The 15,082-nt window shown below is 46.3% G+C and overlaps 1 protein-coding gene across 2 annotated transcripts in view; it reads right to left on the bottom strand.

Annotated features, from left to right (window-relative positions):
- The window catches only part of LOC144791266 (uncharacterized), a 1,067,603-nt gene that overhangs the window by 455,436 nt on the left and 597,085 nt on the right, over positions 1–15,082 (bottom strand). For both annotated transcript variants that reach the window (XM_078665920.1, XM_078665919.1), the window contains exon 4: positions 6,671–6,741. In XM_078665920.1, the coding sequence (XP_078522046.1) occupies positions 6,671–6,741 (71 nt within the window). The remainder of the gene's footprint in view (positions 1–6,670; positions 6,742–15,082) is intronic.

Raw genomic sequence — 15,082 nt, 5'->3', positions numbered from 1 at the left:
ATGGTACAGAGATGAGAGTGTGCTCTCTAGCATAGGATTGGTACTTGGCTGATGAAGGGGGTAAAACCTCGTAACTGGTCCCGGGATGCTTGTTTCCGGTCCAGGGAGTATCGAGCTTGGCAATTCAGGCTGGACTGTTCCCATGAGGAGCAGGATCAAGACTGATTTGCACATGGCTGGGTCCAAACTGGAGTGGCATGGTGATCAAGAGAATGATGGATTTAACCCACCTCTCTTGATTGGTGGGGTGAATGTTTGATTTGTTCAGCATTCCACCTATCATTTGTTTGTGCAGCATTTTTTGCCATAAGTGTGATGGGAATGCCCAGATGTAGGTCCCTTGCTCGCTGTGCCACTGGTTTTAAGCTAGCATGGGGGATGGGGAGTGTTACCCCAAAACCAGTCCCAGGATGCTTGTTTCTGGTCTAGGGTGGACTAGACTGTTTCCACGAAGAGCAGGGTGAAAAATTATTTTCATATGGCTGGGTCCAAATTGGGGTGGCATGGTTAGCAAAAGAACAATGGATTTAACCCAGATCTTTTGACTGGGGGTGAATATTTGTTTTGTTCACTATTCCGTCCACAGTTTTGGTTACACAGCATGTTTTTCCCTAGTTGGGATGGGTATGCCCAGATGTGGGTCCTTTGGTCACTGTGCCACTGGATTCAAGCTATCCTGGCTGATATGGGGTGATATCCTGCCACCGGTCCTGGAATGCTTGTTTCCAGTCCAGGCAGGACATGGCATGTCAGTTCAGGCTAAACTCTTCGCATTAGGAGCAAGGTCAATACTGATTTGCATATTGCTGGGTCCAAACTGGAGTGGCATAGTGAGCAAAAGAAGAATGGATTTAATCCAGATCTCTTAACTGGGGGTGATTGTTTGATTTGTTCAGCATTCCGCCCATCATTTGTTTGCACAACACTTTTAAAAAGTGGGCATTTCTCTGTGCTTCGCAGTTTGACTCCAATCCACATCTGAGCCTGTATGACATCTACACTTGGTGTGCACTTTCCAGACAGCTATAACACAGGAAGGGTCTGATGTGACAGGATTACATCTGCATTCACCTGCATACTGATGGTATTCCTGGGCTAGGCGAGGGAGAGGGCATTCACACTTTACAACTGAATAGGTTGTGTCTTGCCCTCACACAAAGGACTGAATTGCTCCCCACTGATATCTGGAGCCAGGGCTGAATTGTAAGGGAGTGTTGTGCACTTCTAAGGTTTATTTTGAAGTCACCTCTTGAACAAATACATTTTGGAGTATAAGTAGAGGGGCTAAGGATCCCATGTTGGGGAAAGGACTTTTGAATCTGAAACTTAATCTCTGTTAGAATGACTGCTGTGCTGCTTAAATGACTCATCTGGACTTCTTTTCTTCTTGTAGCTCTGCTGCCTGCTTACCGCTGTGCTGATTAAAGGACTCAACTGGACTGGTTTTCTGCTTGTTGCCCTGCTGTCTGCTTCTCCCTGACTCTGGTATAACCAGACACTGTGTGGGACTTGTGCACAGACGCTGCTGACTCTACATGTGGTCATTGCCAGTGGAATGCTTTGTTCCTAGGAGCAACCGCCATACTGTCAACCTACCATATGTGCTGGCCTGTTGCTTCAACCTTCCTTTGTGCCCTGCTTCGAGTGTTCTCCAAGGACATGGTGGTTTGTCCTTCCCCCGGTCACAGAATCCCACAGCCATCCAAGATCCCTTCCCTGTCGGGCCCTGCCTTGGGACTCAGGAACTGAGGAGTCTGGCAAGGGGGTTTTGACACAACTAGCGCATGCTGAGCACTTCACTTCCACTGCTCTTTTTGGACAAAACAAGTGCTTAGTGAACGCTTCACTTTCACTGGTCTTTTTGAACAAAACTATCACATGGTGAGCAAATCCGTTTTCGCTTTTTCCAAATGAGATCAGTGCGTACTGAGCGCCCCTTAGGTTAGTGGGTTTGATGTGTCCCCTTCCGAACCACCCCAGCAGTGCTAACATGATTCACTGGGCTGCCTGCTGTTTGGGCCATTGTCTGGACAACAAGGGTTATGGCCACACCAGGGGGCCCGCCCACCTGGTTGAGGATGTGAGCTGCATTGAATTTCTAAAAGACACGAGTCCCACTCCCGAGTTCCACCACCAGTTCCTGTTGCTGAGATCTACAGCTACTCATGTAGCCAATGCTGCACTCCTCTTGGAGCTCCCCCCTGCAGCATAGTTCCAGCAGTGAGACCATCCACTCAACTGCACCAGCTAGAGTAATGAAGAATTGCTCTCCCACTGGGGGCATTGCTTTAGCTCCGGCACAATCTTGCAGAGTCAGACGCTGCCCAGCACGATCGTCAGTAGCCTTATTGGCTAATCACATGCACAGAAACCAAGCTTGCCCCGCATAGCCCTTGAGAGTGTGAACCCCCTCCGTACTTCACAGCAGTGCTTGCCCTACTTCAGGAGATGCGACTTGTTGGCCACAGAGGGCTCTGGGTTCACCACAGTGATTTGGGGCACTCGACCAGTGTGCACACCCCTCTTATGGAGCATTTGTTCTTCGATTATGTTACGGGGTGACACAACGGCAAGATACTTGCTGCATTTGGAAATCACTAAAATTACCATATAAATTGTAATAGGCGCACAGGTTTTTCTATGCCTCAGAGTCTTGTGCTTCTGCACGTAAAACATATAATAAGAGCACAGGTGCGCTGTGTCATACGTTTTAACTGCAATTGATGTGTTTTGTCTCCAAACCAGGCTGCATTACTTGCACTCATGTGTGATTCATGTTTTTGTGGTGACATGCAGTGATTTATGTGGGCTCCCTAACCCAATCTGTTGCATTTTGTGCCTTGATGTTATAATATATGTCATTTTGATTCTTGCATTGTTAGGATAATGAGTATTGATTCAGGAGTTGCATAGCACGCACAGTACTTATGATTCATGCTGTTTTGGTCAATGTTTTATGTACAATATAATCGATATATTTTTATATAATCCTGTGTGGATTCTCGTTTGAGGTGTATTCATTGTGTTACTGTATGAGTGTGGTAGGTAAACACTTTATACAATGCCTCTGATGATAAGCCTGCCTGTTCTGCATCAAGCTACCAGAGGGTGAGCACAGGTTATCTTTGGTTTGTAACTGACTTGCCCTGACTAGCATAGTAGTTTCTGCCTGGCTTAGGTGCATACCCTAGCCAAACAGAAACCCCATTCCTAACAATTTCTCATTGTTAATGCCTGCTTCAAGGAGGCATTCGTTTTTGATGCTACACATGATCTGGCTCTCTTTGTAGATTGGACTTTGCATCAAACTCTGTGAGTTTCTGCAGTGATATGCCAAAGTAATGCCCTGTAACTTCTCCTTGATGCACAGTGACTCGAAGCAGCACAAAGCTCTTCTTGTACTGAGAAAACTGCATATTTCTAGTGCAAAATATGTTTTGCATTGGAAAATGAATACTAACACATTCAGTTTGTGGCACACTGTGTCACTTTGTGATGGTACAAGCAAATCTAGGTCAAGATCTAAAAAATGTAGCAAGGCATCCTCAAACAAGGGTCATTCTAGAGTCTTCATTGTTGGTAATGATAGTCTTGCTGAATTGGTCAAAGACCATGATATATTTTTCTTTTCACTGGTTGACCCTCTTCAATGAAGTAGCAACATAGCAACACTCAAAGTAGAGATGGCGATCATTACTCTTTCTGTGTGTGGTGGAGCACTTTCGTGCTGCTATTGCTGGGATCCCTATCCAAAAAGAAGTGCAAATAATGTGAATATTAAATAGCTAAACAATTTAAAATGTTAATGTACGTTAGGAACGGGGAAGTAGGTCTCAATGGGTTAGGTCCAAGGGTGATTGATTGCCCACCTCACAAGGCTATAGGAGAAGAATGATTCGTAATATGCCTCAGTGTCACCGCCAGCATATTGTGCGCCCTGACCCTGCGCTACCGCCAGGGAACACCGTTCCCTAGTGGGTGTAGCAGTCCCTTGGAGGTCACACCATTGTAGTTCTAATACGGCAGTCGGATCACTGGTGTGGTGGTCACCAACCACCACAAACCTCCACCAAGGGTTCGGCAAACTCGTAATCAGGCCCTGAGTCTACAGGCATTTATAGAATACCAGGTTTGTGCAAGACTACAGTGTCCTGACAGGTCCATTAACAGGAGCCACGGGGAACGGGAGCCCCGACAAAAAGAAGCGTCTTCACGGAAAGACGGTCAACGAAAAGCGACCTGCCCAACCTGACAAGGTGGTCGAGCACCAACTCGACAAAACATAGGGGAAACTAGCAACCCCAGGTACATGAGCCTCCAAAGAGATAAAGAATTTCGCCGGCGGTGACCGGTGGTGTGTGGAGAAAACACCCCCAGCCCTGATGAAATTGCCGATGATAGCACACAGGCAATGAAACATGTTGGCTTCATAAAATACACAAACGAAGCACAACGGTAGAGTGTTGGTTTTAGCGGGAGTAGAAACCCGGCACAGAATAAAGGTGTACTCATAGCTAGGGAATTCTAACTCCATTTTTAATTTAGCATCACACTGAATAGCGGTGGTGATGTGCATGGGGGTAGATGCACACGGTTATAGTAGGGACATACACTGTTGAGCTAACCTATTTTCCTTTTTTCCTACTTTCCAGTTTGTTTATTTAAGATGGGAAGGAGCCAATGATGAGAAGTGGAACAAACTGACGAGAACCTGTCAGCAGTTCCCTGGTGGTTGCTCCCGTGAGGTACCTTCCCATCGTCCACACATTTTTCTTGATTTTTTCTTGCTCTTGATTTGCAACGACTGGACTTCTCCCTATCTGCATCCACACATGGGGTTGCACAAGCACAACTTGAGTATAGGGACTGTAGACATATAGTAAATGACACGCAGAGATTTTTTATGAGGACATTTTAAAGACAGGCATACCTTGTTGTAAAGTCTGCGAGTGGGTGTTAGGTTAAGAATAACCGCACAAACTGTCAACAAGAGATATTATGTATTAGGTACACTGGCCTGTAGTAGAGTAGGACCAGGTTGTGTGTAAAAAAAATAAAAAAGGTCCATTAACAGATCTGCCGCAGATTTCATTAGAAACAAGGCCAGATATAGCCTCAGGAGATCTGAGTGATGTAATGGTGGTGTTAAATGGAGTTGCCAGTTTAGAGTGGTATTTTTGAGGTTGCATGTGATATTGTTGATTTGTGGACTTCTCCACTTGCAAGCATTGAACCGAGGGCTGTATGTGGTTTGACCCATTTAACCATGCAACACTATAGTTTAGTGATATTGCTCCATCTGCGAAACTATCTCATCAATGCTGTTGGGTTCCCAGAAGTAAGTTGTATTAAGAACACAGTCCTGTTACTTCAATCTTCCTGTAGGGTAGAGAGACCCCTTCACCTCTGAGTTGGGGATGTTTGAATAATATAATATAATATTGTGTGTTATAAGTTATAAAGAGGAGGGTGTTTAGTGTATTGTTTTGATTCCCATGTCCAAGTACTGACACTCTAATCATGAATTTAGTGAATGAGCAAGCAAACTCCACCTCAGTGCGAGGGAGGTTTGGATATTCTTATCTGTAATGTTTTAAAATTATTTTTGGAAAAAATGTCTATTAATGTATGTGTTTCCCCTCTATTATCTGTAAAAGCCAGAGCCCAAAGTTACAGAACTGGGCTGCCAGAGTAGGACATCTTGTGTTTCCAAGTATGATCAATATGCAGGTTTCCTGTCCATTTAGTTATGAACTTCTACATATGTTATTTTTCCTTTTGTAAGTCATTAATTTTCTCATCCTCCAACCCAACTTTGTCAGAGCGATCTCCGATGTTTGGTCTACCTATAGCTTGCAGTTCAAGTGTTAATAAATAAATGAAAGATTCCTGGAAGCTTTAGAAAAAATCAGCTTAAGCTGCTCTTCTGTGATGGGTACTTGGAAAGCAAAGGGACAATATACAAATGAACGTTTGATTTTTATCACTGGCTTATGCCAGTATCTGGGGTAAATAAGTGTAATGGGTGTGAGTTACACTGTATTTACATAAAATGTAAAAACGAACATATCGCAGCGAAATAAGCACATGTAAAATGCTCACATGCACATAAGTCACACACTCTTAAATTGCCCATCAACGTTTCACACTGCGTTAACCCAGCTGTTGCATCAGAGGAGTGGACATTTAAATCCCTTACAAATGTGGTGCACACAAATATGTAACTGTGGACATTTACAAACATTTGAAAGTGCATTTCTAAACACTTAACTGCATACTTAAGTTACAAATGAAAGCCTCAGATGTAACTGCTGCAGAACGTGTGAGAAGAAGCACTGATCACCTCCGTTTCACTGGGCAGACGTGGAGGAAGAAAGGACGTTAAGGAAAACAGTTTTAAGAACTAGAACATAGTATTTCTTTACCTAAAAATATTTCACATTTCCTAATCCAAAAATTACTTGTTTTACTCAATGTGTGAAATACTCAGTTTATGGCTGGAAAGGCACACATGTATAGACTAAGCAGTTAAATTGTATTAAAGCTCATCGAACCCATAGCACTGTCCCTTTAGCCAACAACAGGTAAGTCCACATTTGCAGACCTTTGACTAATGACAATTTCATAAGTAGACCACAAAGCAGAACTTTACAAAGTATAAAGCACTGACCGTGAGCTTCATTCGGTATTGTGTGAAAGCTTCTTGACATAGAAAGTAATTGATGCTTAGTCCGTAAAAGGCTGGAAGAAAAAAGAAAAGGGTTGAAACGAAATTAAACATAGGTAGATTGTACAATCTGAATTATATTGATATGTTTCCACATGTTTATTTGTGTGATCTCTACTGATTATAACTCTGATACTCAGTTTCAGAGCTTACACTTTTGCCATTAAACATTGACTTTGTGGCATATAAATGTCTCTGTGCTGGTGGCACATAGGTATGCCCCAGATTTAATTTCTAAAATGTTTTCAAATTATCCTCACTGCAGTACTTCCTGTAAGGCAACGCACTGAGGGTCTCACATAGGTTAGGTATAATCACATTGTTTCTCAACTTTGGTGATTGAATGCTCTAATTGTATTTTTCTACATATTAAAGTTATTATGAAGGTTGTAACATATAGACATTAGAACATTTTGTTAAATTCTTTAGAGTCTTTTGTAACTTTTGGCCTGACTGGAGGTTAATGTGATGCTACCATGACAACATATCCGGGCTCGGCGGTGAGGGGTAGGCTACACGATACGGACACGGGCGATTGAACCTAAGCTACATTGGCTTCAACCCTGATGTCTGACCCGCCAGGCACTGTTGACACATATAAACACTGACTGTGAGGCAGGAGCGGTTGTTCAACAGGTAGTACAATGTCTGTGCTTTTGGTAACTGACACTTATGTAGGTCATGTTTTGTAGACAGTAGTACTATGTCTCTTTAGGTCCTGACGAATCGCTTGCCAATGAGCGTTTAGCGAGAAACATGTAGACCATAGCTTTCACATCTTAGTACTGTTCCGTATGTGGAAACCTAAGTTCCAGCGAGAACAGACTATTCTTGTTTTTAACTGAGGCTAAGGACCACCTGAATAAAGTCGCTTCATTTTACCTTCACCTACACCATCTACACTTCACTGGCCCCACACCCCCACTTCACCCATAGGCTGTTGGATTAAAAGATCTCCGCCAAAGAGCCCCTCTTTGAGGTGTTGCCCGTTGGGAATTGCACCGCCTACCCAACGAGGAGCATTGCCTATGATGAAGCATGACACCCGCAAGGGTGTGTGAGGCCTATATATCCAACAAAATGGATGCCCTGGGGTAGTTCTCCATTGAGCACTTCCTCCCCCCCCCTTGCACCCTAGTGACCATTTGACTTTCTGGGAACAGCCTAGTCTCCTCTTGTCTTGTCGCACCATGACAACATAGACATCTTGTTAAATTAATACATTTTTTAAGTACTCTTGATTATTTCAGTTAGCAATGGTATTCAGTAGGGATTTACAGGACATTTGAATGGGAAACCTTAAATTATAGGGTAAATTACTTGTTCTCATACCTAACAGCATCATACAACAGCCAGAGTATTTTTAGCAATGTAAACCAATAAATAAAAAGCTAATTGTTTACATAGCATGATTAATGCAGTACTATGTTGTTCATTAGTCTAAAACTCGCTGTTTGATTATAGTTGCTCAAATGTGTTCGCAATAAGAAATTATGCGTTTTTGCAGAATTTCGACATTTGCATAAAACTATGCTCATAAACAAATACCAAAGCTGCAATTCAAAATGTATGATACTTTCCTTGGTGTTCCATGGCAACCTTGATACCATAGAACCCAAATAGGACAAAGTAAAGTTCGCAAAAATATGGCACTCTGATCTCTTGTTTGTGACTGGTAAATCAAACGAAAGGTTAAATATCCATGGAATGTTGATACATAAACATTTTAAGTGCAGCAGAAGTGACTTGAGGCACCCTTTGACCTTCAGGGTCGCCTCCTATGTACTTCAATAATATGGGTAAAACACAAAGAGTTGAACATACAGGAAAATAACATGGCTTTTAAAGCCATCCTCACTTTCTTTTCGCTTGGCCTCTTGGCTACCAAAAGGTTAAGTCAAGGCATGTAACTGCCTGGTGTACTTTAGGATTGCAATTTCATTTGACCATATGCAATAGCAAACTTTCTATGCCCCACTGAAAACTCTTAGTGCACCATGTCTATTGTCTTCTGCCAGCCCTTTCCTCTGGGACCAGCAGCTACAAGGGCCACCTGGCACTGGAAGTTTGAGAATGCTAGGCATAACATGCTGGGTCTGTGATGGAAAGTTCACCGCACTCAGCTTCCTTGACTCTTGGGCTAGGCAAGAATGAGTGGTCAAAGTGTGATGAAGGCTGAGTCTTGGTATAGCAGATCCCAATTATCACATTTGAAATAGAGAAGTCAATGACCAGTCAAAGGTGTAGTTACAGAACACTTTGATGTTAACCTAAGAAATACAGAATATAGAATGTACACTGGAACAATGGGATGAAGTAATAAAACCCGGGGGTGTAGCAAGCAAAATATATAATATTAATGATCTCTAGATACATGAGAAGGGAATCACAAACCCTGCACGTACAGTACAATAGTATGATATTATATTTTACAGAACATTAGAAAGAGTACAAAGACAGTCATAGAAGAATGGATGATTGAAATTACTAGTCGATCACAATCAGCACATCACAAAAAGAGGATTCACAATTATATTACCAAAATAATACTTTTTCATGGCTTTACTTAGTTTCTTTTCACAACTCTACTGCTCCGAGACACATCAACACAGAACAAGAATAGAGGAAAATAAATGGCAAACGATTGACAGTATACTTGTAACCTCAAAGGAAGGATAAAGTACCTTGTCATTGTAAAGGCTATTCACGGGTTCAGAAAGATACCCCTTCTAACTGGGTCATAGACTAGTGATGTTGGTCACTGACAATATAGATATGATGCTACTCCACACAGAGGGGGGAACCAGCTGTTCAGACCACTGCTAGGCCAAAGTGAGAGAGAAGCCATCCATACCCTTCTATGCCCAGCTACTTGGCTGGACAACCAGGTGTCTGATCACCTGCACAACAGCAAGGACAAACGATTCACAGAAAAATCAAAAGGTAGTACAGTGAGGAAGTGTGATTGTCAGACAGCTTCACCCTTCACCTTCCCTTCAAAGAAGTATATTTCTTTGGCAGTCCATCTTGGGACTCTGGTGGGTAAAGATTGATTCCAGGTGCTATATCAATGCTAGACTCCCAATAAACCATAAATACACTGCAACCTGCAAGAGCTGTGCAAAGGGTTTCAAGAGCCCTTCTACGTTGAGACTACAGAGTAGTAAAACTAATTGAAGATTTCCTATCCCATAGCACACCAAAGTATCTCAGAGGAGCACTGTTGGAACCTAAATATGTCAGGTCACCTAGGGTAGCCTGGCCTAGGGTAAGACACAATCACTAGAGGCACATGTGTGAAGGTTGCAAATCACCCAGCAGTAAATCAACGCAATAACACCCAAAAATGACGCTACACCAATGTTTGGAAAAATACGAGCCTGTTTATAGAAAAATAGTCTTTGCTCTTTTTGTCAGTTATTTAGCTCTAATAAATACAGTTCATTACATCACAGCATCTTTAACCTCTTCACTTTACCACATCTAGCAGGTTTACATCTATATACTTCAACAGTTCAGATGAGCAATTGCTGTACTCTGATTAACCCCTTTTTGAATCTTCTTTTAAAATCAAGGTTTAAACAGATAACCACCTCTCCCCACAATTGCTCTATGTCCAGATACAAATTTGCATTCCCCAGCCCAGGTTGTCAGTCTCCTCAGCAATCCCACCCTGTCTGAGGACCAGCTGTCTCAAGTTTTCAGACACCAGAGGCTAGGAAGGAATGTCTCAAAAGACTGGTTTAGGCCTCAGTTACTTTTCACCCCTCGGGTGCACCATGGGATACTTAATGCTGTAGGCTTGGCAATGTGCAGTTATTTAACAGCCCCTCTACCCCTTTTCATGCACAGGAATCAATCAGCGCTGCACCACTTTATTTAGAAGGGGTCAGACGATCCTAGGCACAACCAGCTCTCCTGTGCCACCCCTTAGGTTTCCCCGCTTACTTGACAGTGTGTGCTGGGAGGCGTGTTCCTCTGTAACACCCTCTCGCTTCAAGGACACTTCCGTGCAGAAATCGGGCCTCCCCGCTCCCTCACGGAGGAGCAGAGGCCCTTTTGAGGGTAACTCGTGGCGCTTCACCGGACGCCGGCCGCTCGGCGGGGCCGCTTCCCTCCTTGGTGCTTCACCTCAGTTGCTGCCGGCGGTTTCTTCACGAAGGCGCCTTCGCGCATGCGCGGGGGATCGGCGACTCGGCCTCAGAGACTGCTCCGTCGTCCTATCACGGAGTAGCGTCTTCGCAGCGGGCCTGCTCGATCCTAGGCCCCTCCTGTGATAACAACCCGGCTCAGATGAGATTATGCGCGGTAGCGCTGGGAATCAGTCAACTTGCTCCCTACTCTTTCTCCTTTGGAGGCGCTGACACGGAGCGCGATCAGTGCCCCAGGAGTCCCGCTCACAGTGGAAACAAAGGGAAATAGACCCCTACTCCTCACTCCTCTACCTCACGAGTCGGGAGGTTTGCCACACGCTACAGGACCAGGCACTGGTAGGGAAGTCTCAGCGTCATTTAGAGAAGGAGCTTTCTTCTCACTCTAAAGAGGGAGGGTAAAAGGGGGGATCCCTTTGCGTTGGAACCCCAGAACTCCTAGTTCAGCAATAGTCCACAACCCCTCCTTACTGGACAGATATAGGGGCCCAGGCGATCTCCTAGTTGGGTTCCCAATACAGGGACCTTCTCAGCTCCACAGACTACTGGGATTAACCCCTTCACCTAACTGTCCAGGGTCAGCAGGATAAACTAACTCAGCTAGGTCAACAGGAATGGGGGGGTGGAAAAACCTAGACAGAGGGCTACCCTTGTAGAGCAATCCACCCTTCAGGATCCTACCCCTACCAGACCTCAGCCTTCACTCTAGCTGTTCCTCACTGGCAAGACAAAATGGCTGACCAGCATTCCGCCTTTTATAGGCTGACCCTCAGAGGTCCAGAAGGGACCAGAAGGTTCTGGAATGGCCTACTCTATCCTATGGGACAGGTTCCAGGTATGTCAGTATGACAGTTGGTAGCCACCATTTTGTGACTCCAAAGAAATTCCTGTCAGGAAAGGCCTCTAGGCCTGAGGTGAAAAACTATGAGGGTGAAAAAAACACCTATCCCCTAGACCAACACCTTGAGAAAGCTAGTGGACACAAAAATTAATAAAGGCATGAGGGGCAAAAAGGGGACAAAATAAATAATAAATTGGAGGGACTACGCAAAAAGTCAGACAGGTCTAACACGCGTCCCCCCCAGCTGAAAGTGGGGAGAATTACCCAACCCCTTGGGAGTCCTCATCACTAAGGCGGAAATACCTGGAGAGACCGTCTGCATTGGCGTGGTCCACTCCAGGCCGATGTTCCACCCGGAAGTCCATTCCCTGTAGGGAGATGGACCATCTCAGCAACTTGGGATTCTCCCCCTTCATCTGCATTAGCCAACGAAGGGGTCGGTGGTCAGTCTGAACCAGGAAGTGCGAGCCAAACAGGTATGGCCGCAGCTTCTTCAGAGCCCACACCACCGCAAAAGCTTCCCTCTCAATTGCACTCCACTTCTGTTCCCGGGGAAGCAGTCTCCTGGATAAGAAGACTACAGGCTGATCCAGGCCCTCTTCATTCAGTTGCGATAACACTGCCCCAATGCCATGTTCTGATGCATCTGTCTGGACAATGAACTCCTTGGAGAAGTCTGGCGCCCTCAGGACCGGTGCTGCACACATTGCCTGCTTCAGTTTTTCAAAAGCTTGCTGACAAGCTTTCGTCCAAACTACCCGTCGAGGTTGTTTCTTGGAGGTGAGCTCTGTGAGGGGCGCTACAATAGTGCCATACCCCTTCACAAAGCGACGGTAATAGCCTGTGAGGCCCAGGAAAGCTCGGACCTCAGTCTGTGTCTTGGGGGGTTCCCAGGCCATGATTGCCTCAATCTTTGCCTGTAGGGGCTACACTGTCCCCCTACCCACCAAGTGTCCAAGGTACACAACCGACCCCTGCCCAATCTGGCATTTGCTGGCCTTGATTGTCAATCCAGCTTGTTTCAGGGCCTGGAGAACTGCCTGCAAATGTTGCAAATGGTCCTCCCAACTGCTACTGAAGACAGCAATGTCATCCAGGTAAGCAGCAGAGAAACCCTCCATTCCAGAGAGGACCTGATTCACCAGCCGCTGAAATGTGGCAGGGGCATTTTTGAGCCCAAAGGGCATCACGCAAAATTGGAAGTGTCCCTCAGGCGTGGAGAAGGCTGACCTTTCCTTTGCTCCATCTGACAAGGAGATCTGCCAGTACCCTGAAGTGAGGTCAAAGGTACTTAGGTATTGGGCAGCTCCTAGCCGGTCAATTAACTCATCCGCCCTAGGGATCGGATGGGCATCAGTTTTTGTAACTGAGTTCAGTCCCCGGTAATCCACACAGAACCTCAGTTCTGGCGTGGTGCCCGGTGGAGCGGCTTTTGGCACTAGCACCACCGGACTGGACCAAGGGCTGTTGGAAGGTTCTATCACTCCTAGCTCTAGCATCTTGGCAACCTCTCCATGGATGCTAGCCTTCACCTTGTCTGACAGCCGGTAGGTCTTTGTCTTCACTGGTGGGCTGTCTCCTGTGTCCACATCATGGGTACACAGGTGGGTTCTTCCCGGGACAAGGGAGAACAACGAAGAGTACTGCTCCAATACCTGGCGGCAATCCTCTCGCTGCTCAGGAGTTAGGGATGGGGAGAGAATCACTCCCTCCACCGACCCATCCTTCTCTTGAGACGAGAAGAGATCAGGGAGAGGCTCGCTTTCTGCTTCCTCGGCACCATCAGTCACCATCATCAGGATGACCTCTGGCCTCTCATGGTGGGGTTTGAGGCGATTGGCATGCAGCACCCGTAGGGGCTGTCGAGGGGTCTTAAGATCCACCACATAGGTGGCCTTACCCTTCTTTTCCAACACCTCAAAGGGGCCAGCCCAGCGATCTTGAAGGGCACTTAGCTCTCCAGGTTCCACTTTCTGGCCAGGCTCCAACTCCACCGGGTGAGCATTGTGGTCGTACCATTCCTTCATTACTGCCTGGCTGGCCTCCAAGTTGTCAGAAGCTTGCTTCCACAACTTTGCCATTTGGCTCCGAAAGGCCAGCATGTAGCTCACCACATCCTGAGGAGGCTTTCTGGGAGACTTTTCCCATCCATCCTTCACCAGGCTGAGAGGTCCACGCACAGGGTGCCCGTACAACAGTTCAAAAGGGCTGAAGCCCACTCCCTTCTGCGGCACTTCTCGGTAGGAAAACAGCAAACAGGGCAGGAGGACGTCCCATTTCCTCCGTAGGCTCTCAGGCAGACTTCTTATCATGCCCTTCAGGGTCTTATTGAACCTCTCTACCAGTCCATTGGACTGGGGGTGGTATGGAGTGGTGAACCGGTAGGTCACTCCACACTCCTTCCACATTGCCCGCATGTACGCTGACATAAAGTTGGTCCCCCTGTCAGACACAACTTCCTTGGGGAAACCCACTCGGGTAAAGATCCCCATTAGGGCCCTAGCCACCACAGGTGCAGTAACTGTCCTCAGAGGAATTGCCTCTGGGTATCGTGTGGCATGATCCACCAGAACCAGGATGAACCTGTGACCAGCTGTTGTTGGTGGATCTAAAGGCCCTACAATGTCGATGCCCACCCTTTCAAAGGGGGTGCTAACGACTGGAAGTGGTTCCAGGGGAGCTTTCAGCTTCACCCCTGTTTTCCCACTGGCCTGGCAGGATAAACATGTCCGACAGTAAGTGTTGGACGCCACTTTCATCTGAGGCCAGTAAAAGTGGAGGACAAGCCGAGCAAAGGTCTTGTCCTGACCTAGGTGTCCTGCCAAGGGTATAGCATGAGCCAATTCCAGCAGAAAGGCTCGGTATTGTTGCGGGACTACCAAGGCCCTTGATGAACCAGGTAAGGGTACCTTGGGTTCACTGTAGAGGAGTCCATCCTCCCAGTAAATATGGTAGTGTCCCGTAATATCACCTGCTGCCTGGGCTTCAGCCTGTCGCCTCAGTCCCTCAAGGGTAGGGCACTCCCTCTGCCCCTTACAGAATTCCTCTCTGGTAGGTCCTCCCTCCACATGCCACTCAGCAGGGATGGGTAAATCCTCCAGAGAGTCTACTTCCCCCTCCACGGACTCCCGGTCCACCACTGCAGGTGGCCGATCCGTCACATGGGGTGCGGAAGCCGAAGCAGGCTCTTCCTGTCTTCGGGTCTGTCCCTTTTTGGCAGTGGGTTGGGCCATTGTTCCAGGCTCCAACCCAGGTGAACTCCCTCTCCGGGCAGTCGCAGACCTTGTGCTCACACAGGCCCAGTCAGGTGTACCCAGCATCGCAGTGTGCGTCCGGTATTCCACCTCTCTCCAAGTGTTGTGC

The sequence above is a fragment of the Lissotriton helveticus genome, chromosome 11, assembly GCF_964261635.1.
Source record: "Lissotriton helveticus chromosome 11, aLisHel1.1, whole genome shotgun sequence".
Classification (NCBI taxonomy): domain Eukaryota; kingdom Metazoa; phylum Chordata; class Amphibia; order Caudata; family Salamandridae; genus Lissotriton; species Lissotriton helveticus.
The sequence above is the reverse complement of the archived record's forward strand: the minus strand, read 5'-3'. Positions and strand labels throughout refer to the sequence as shown.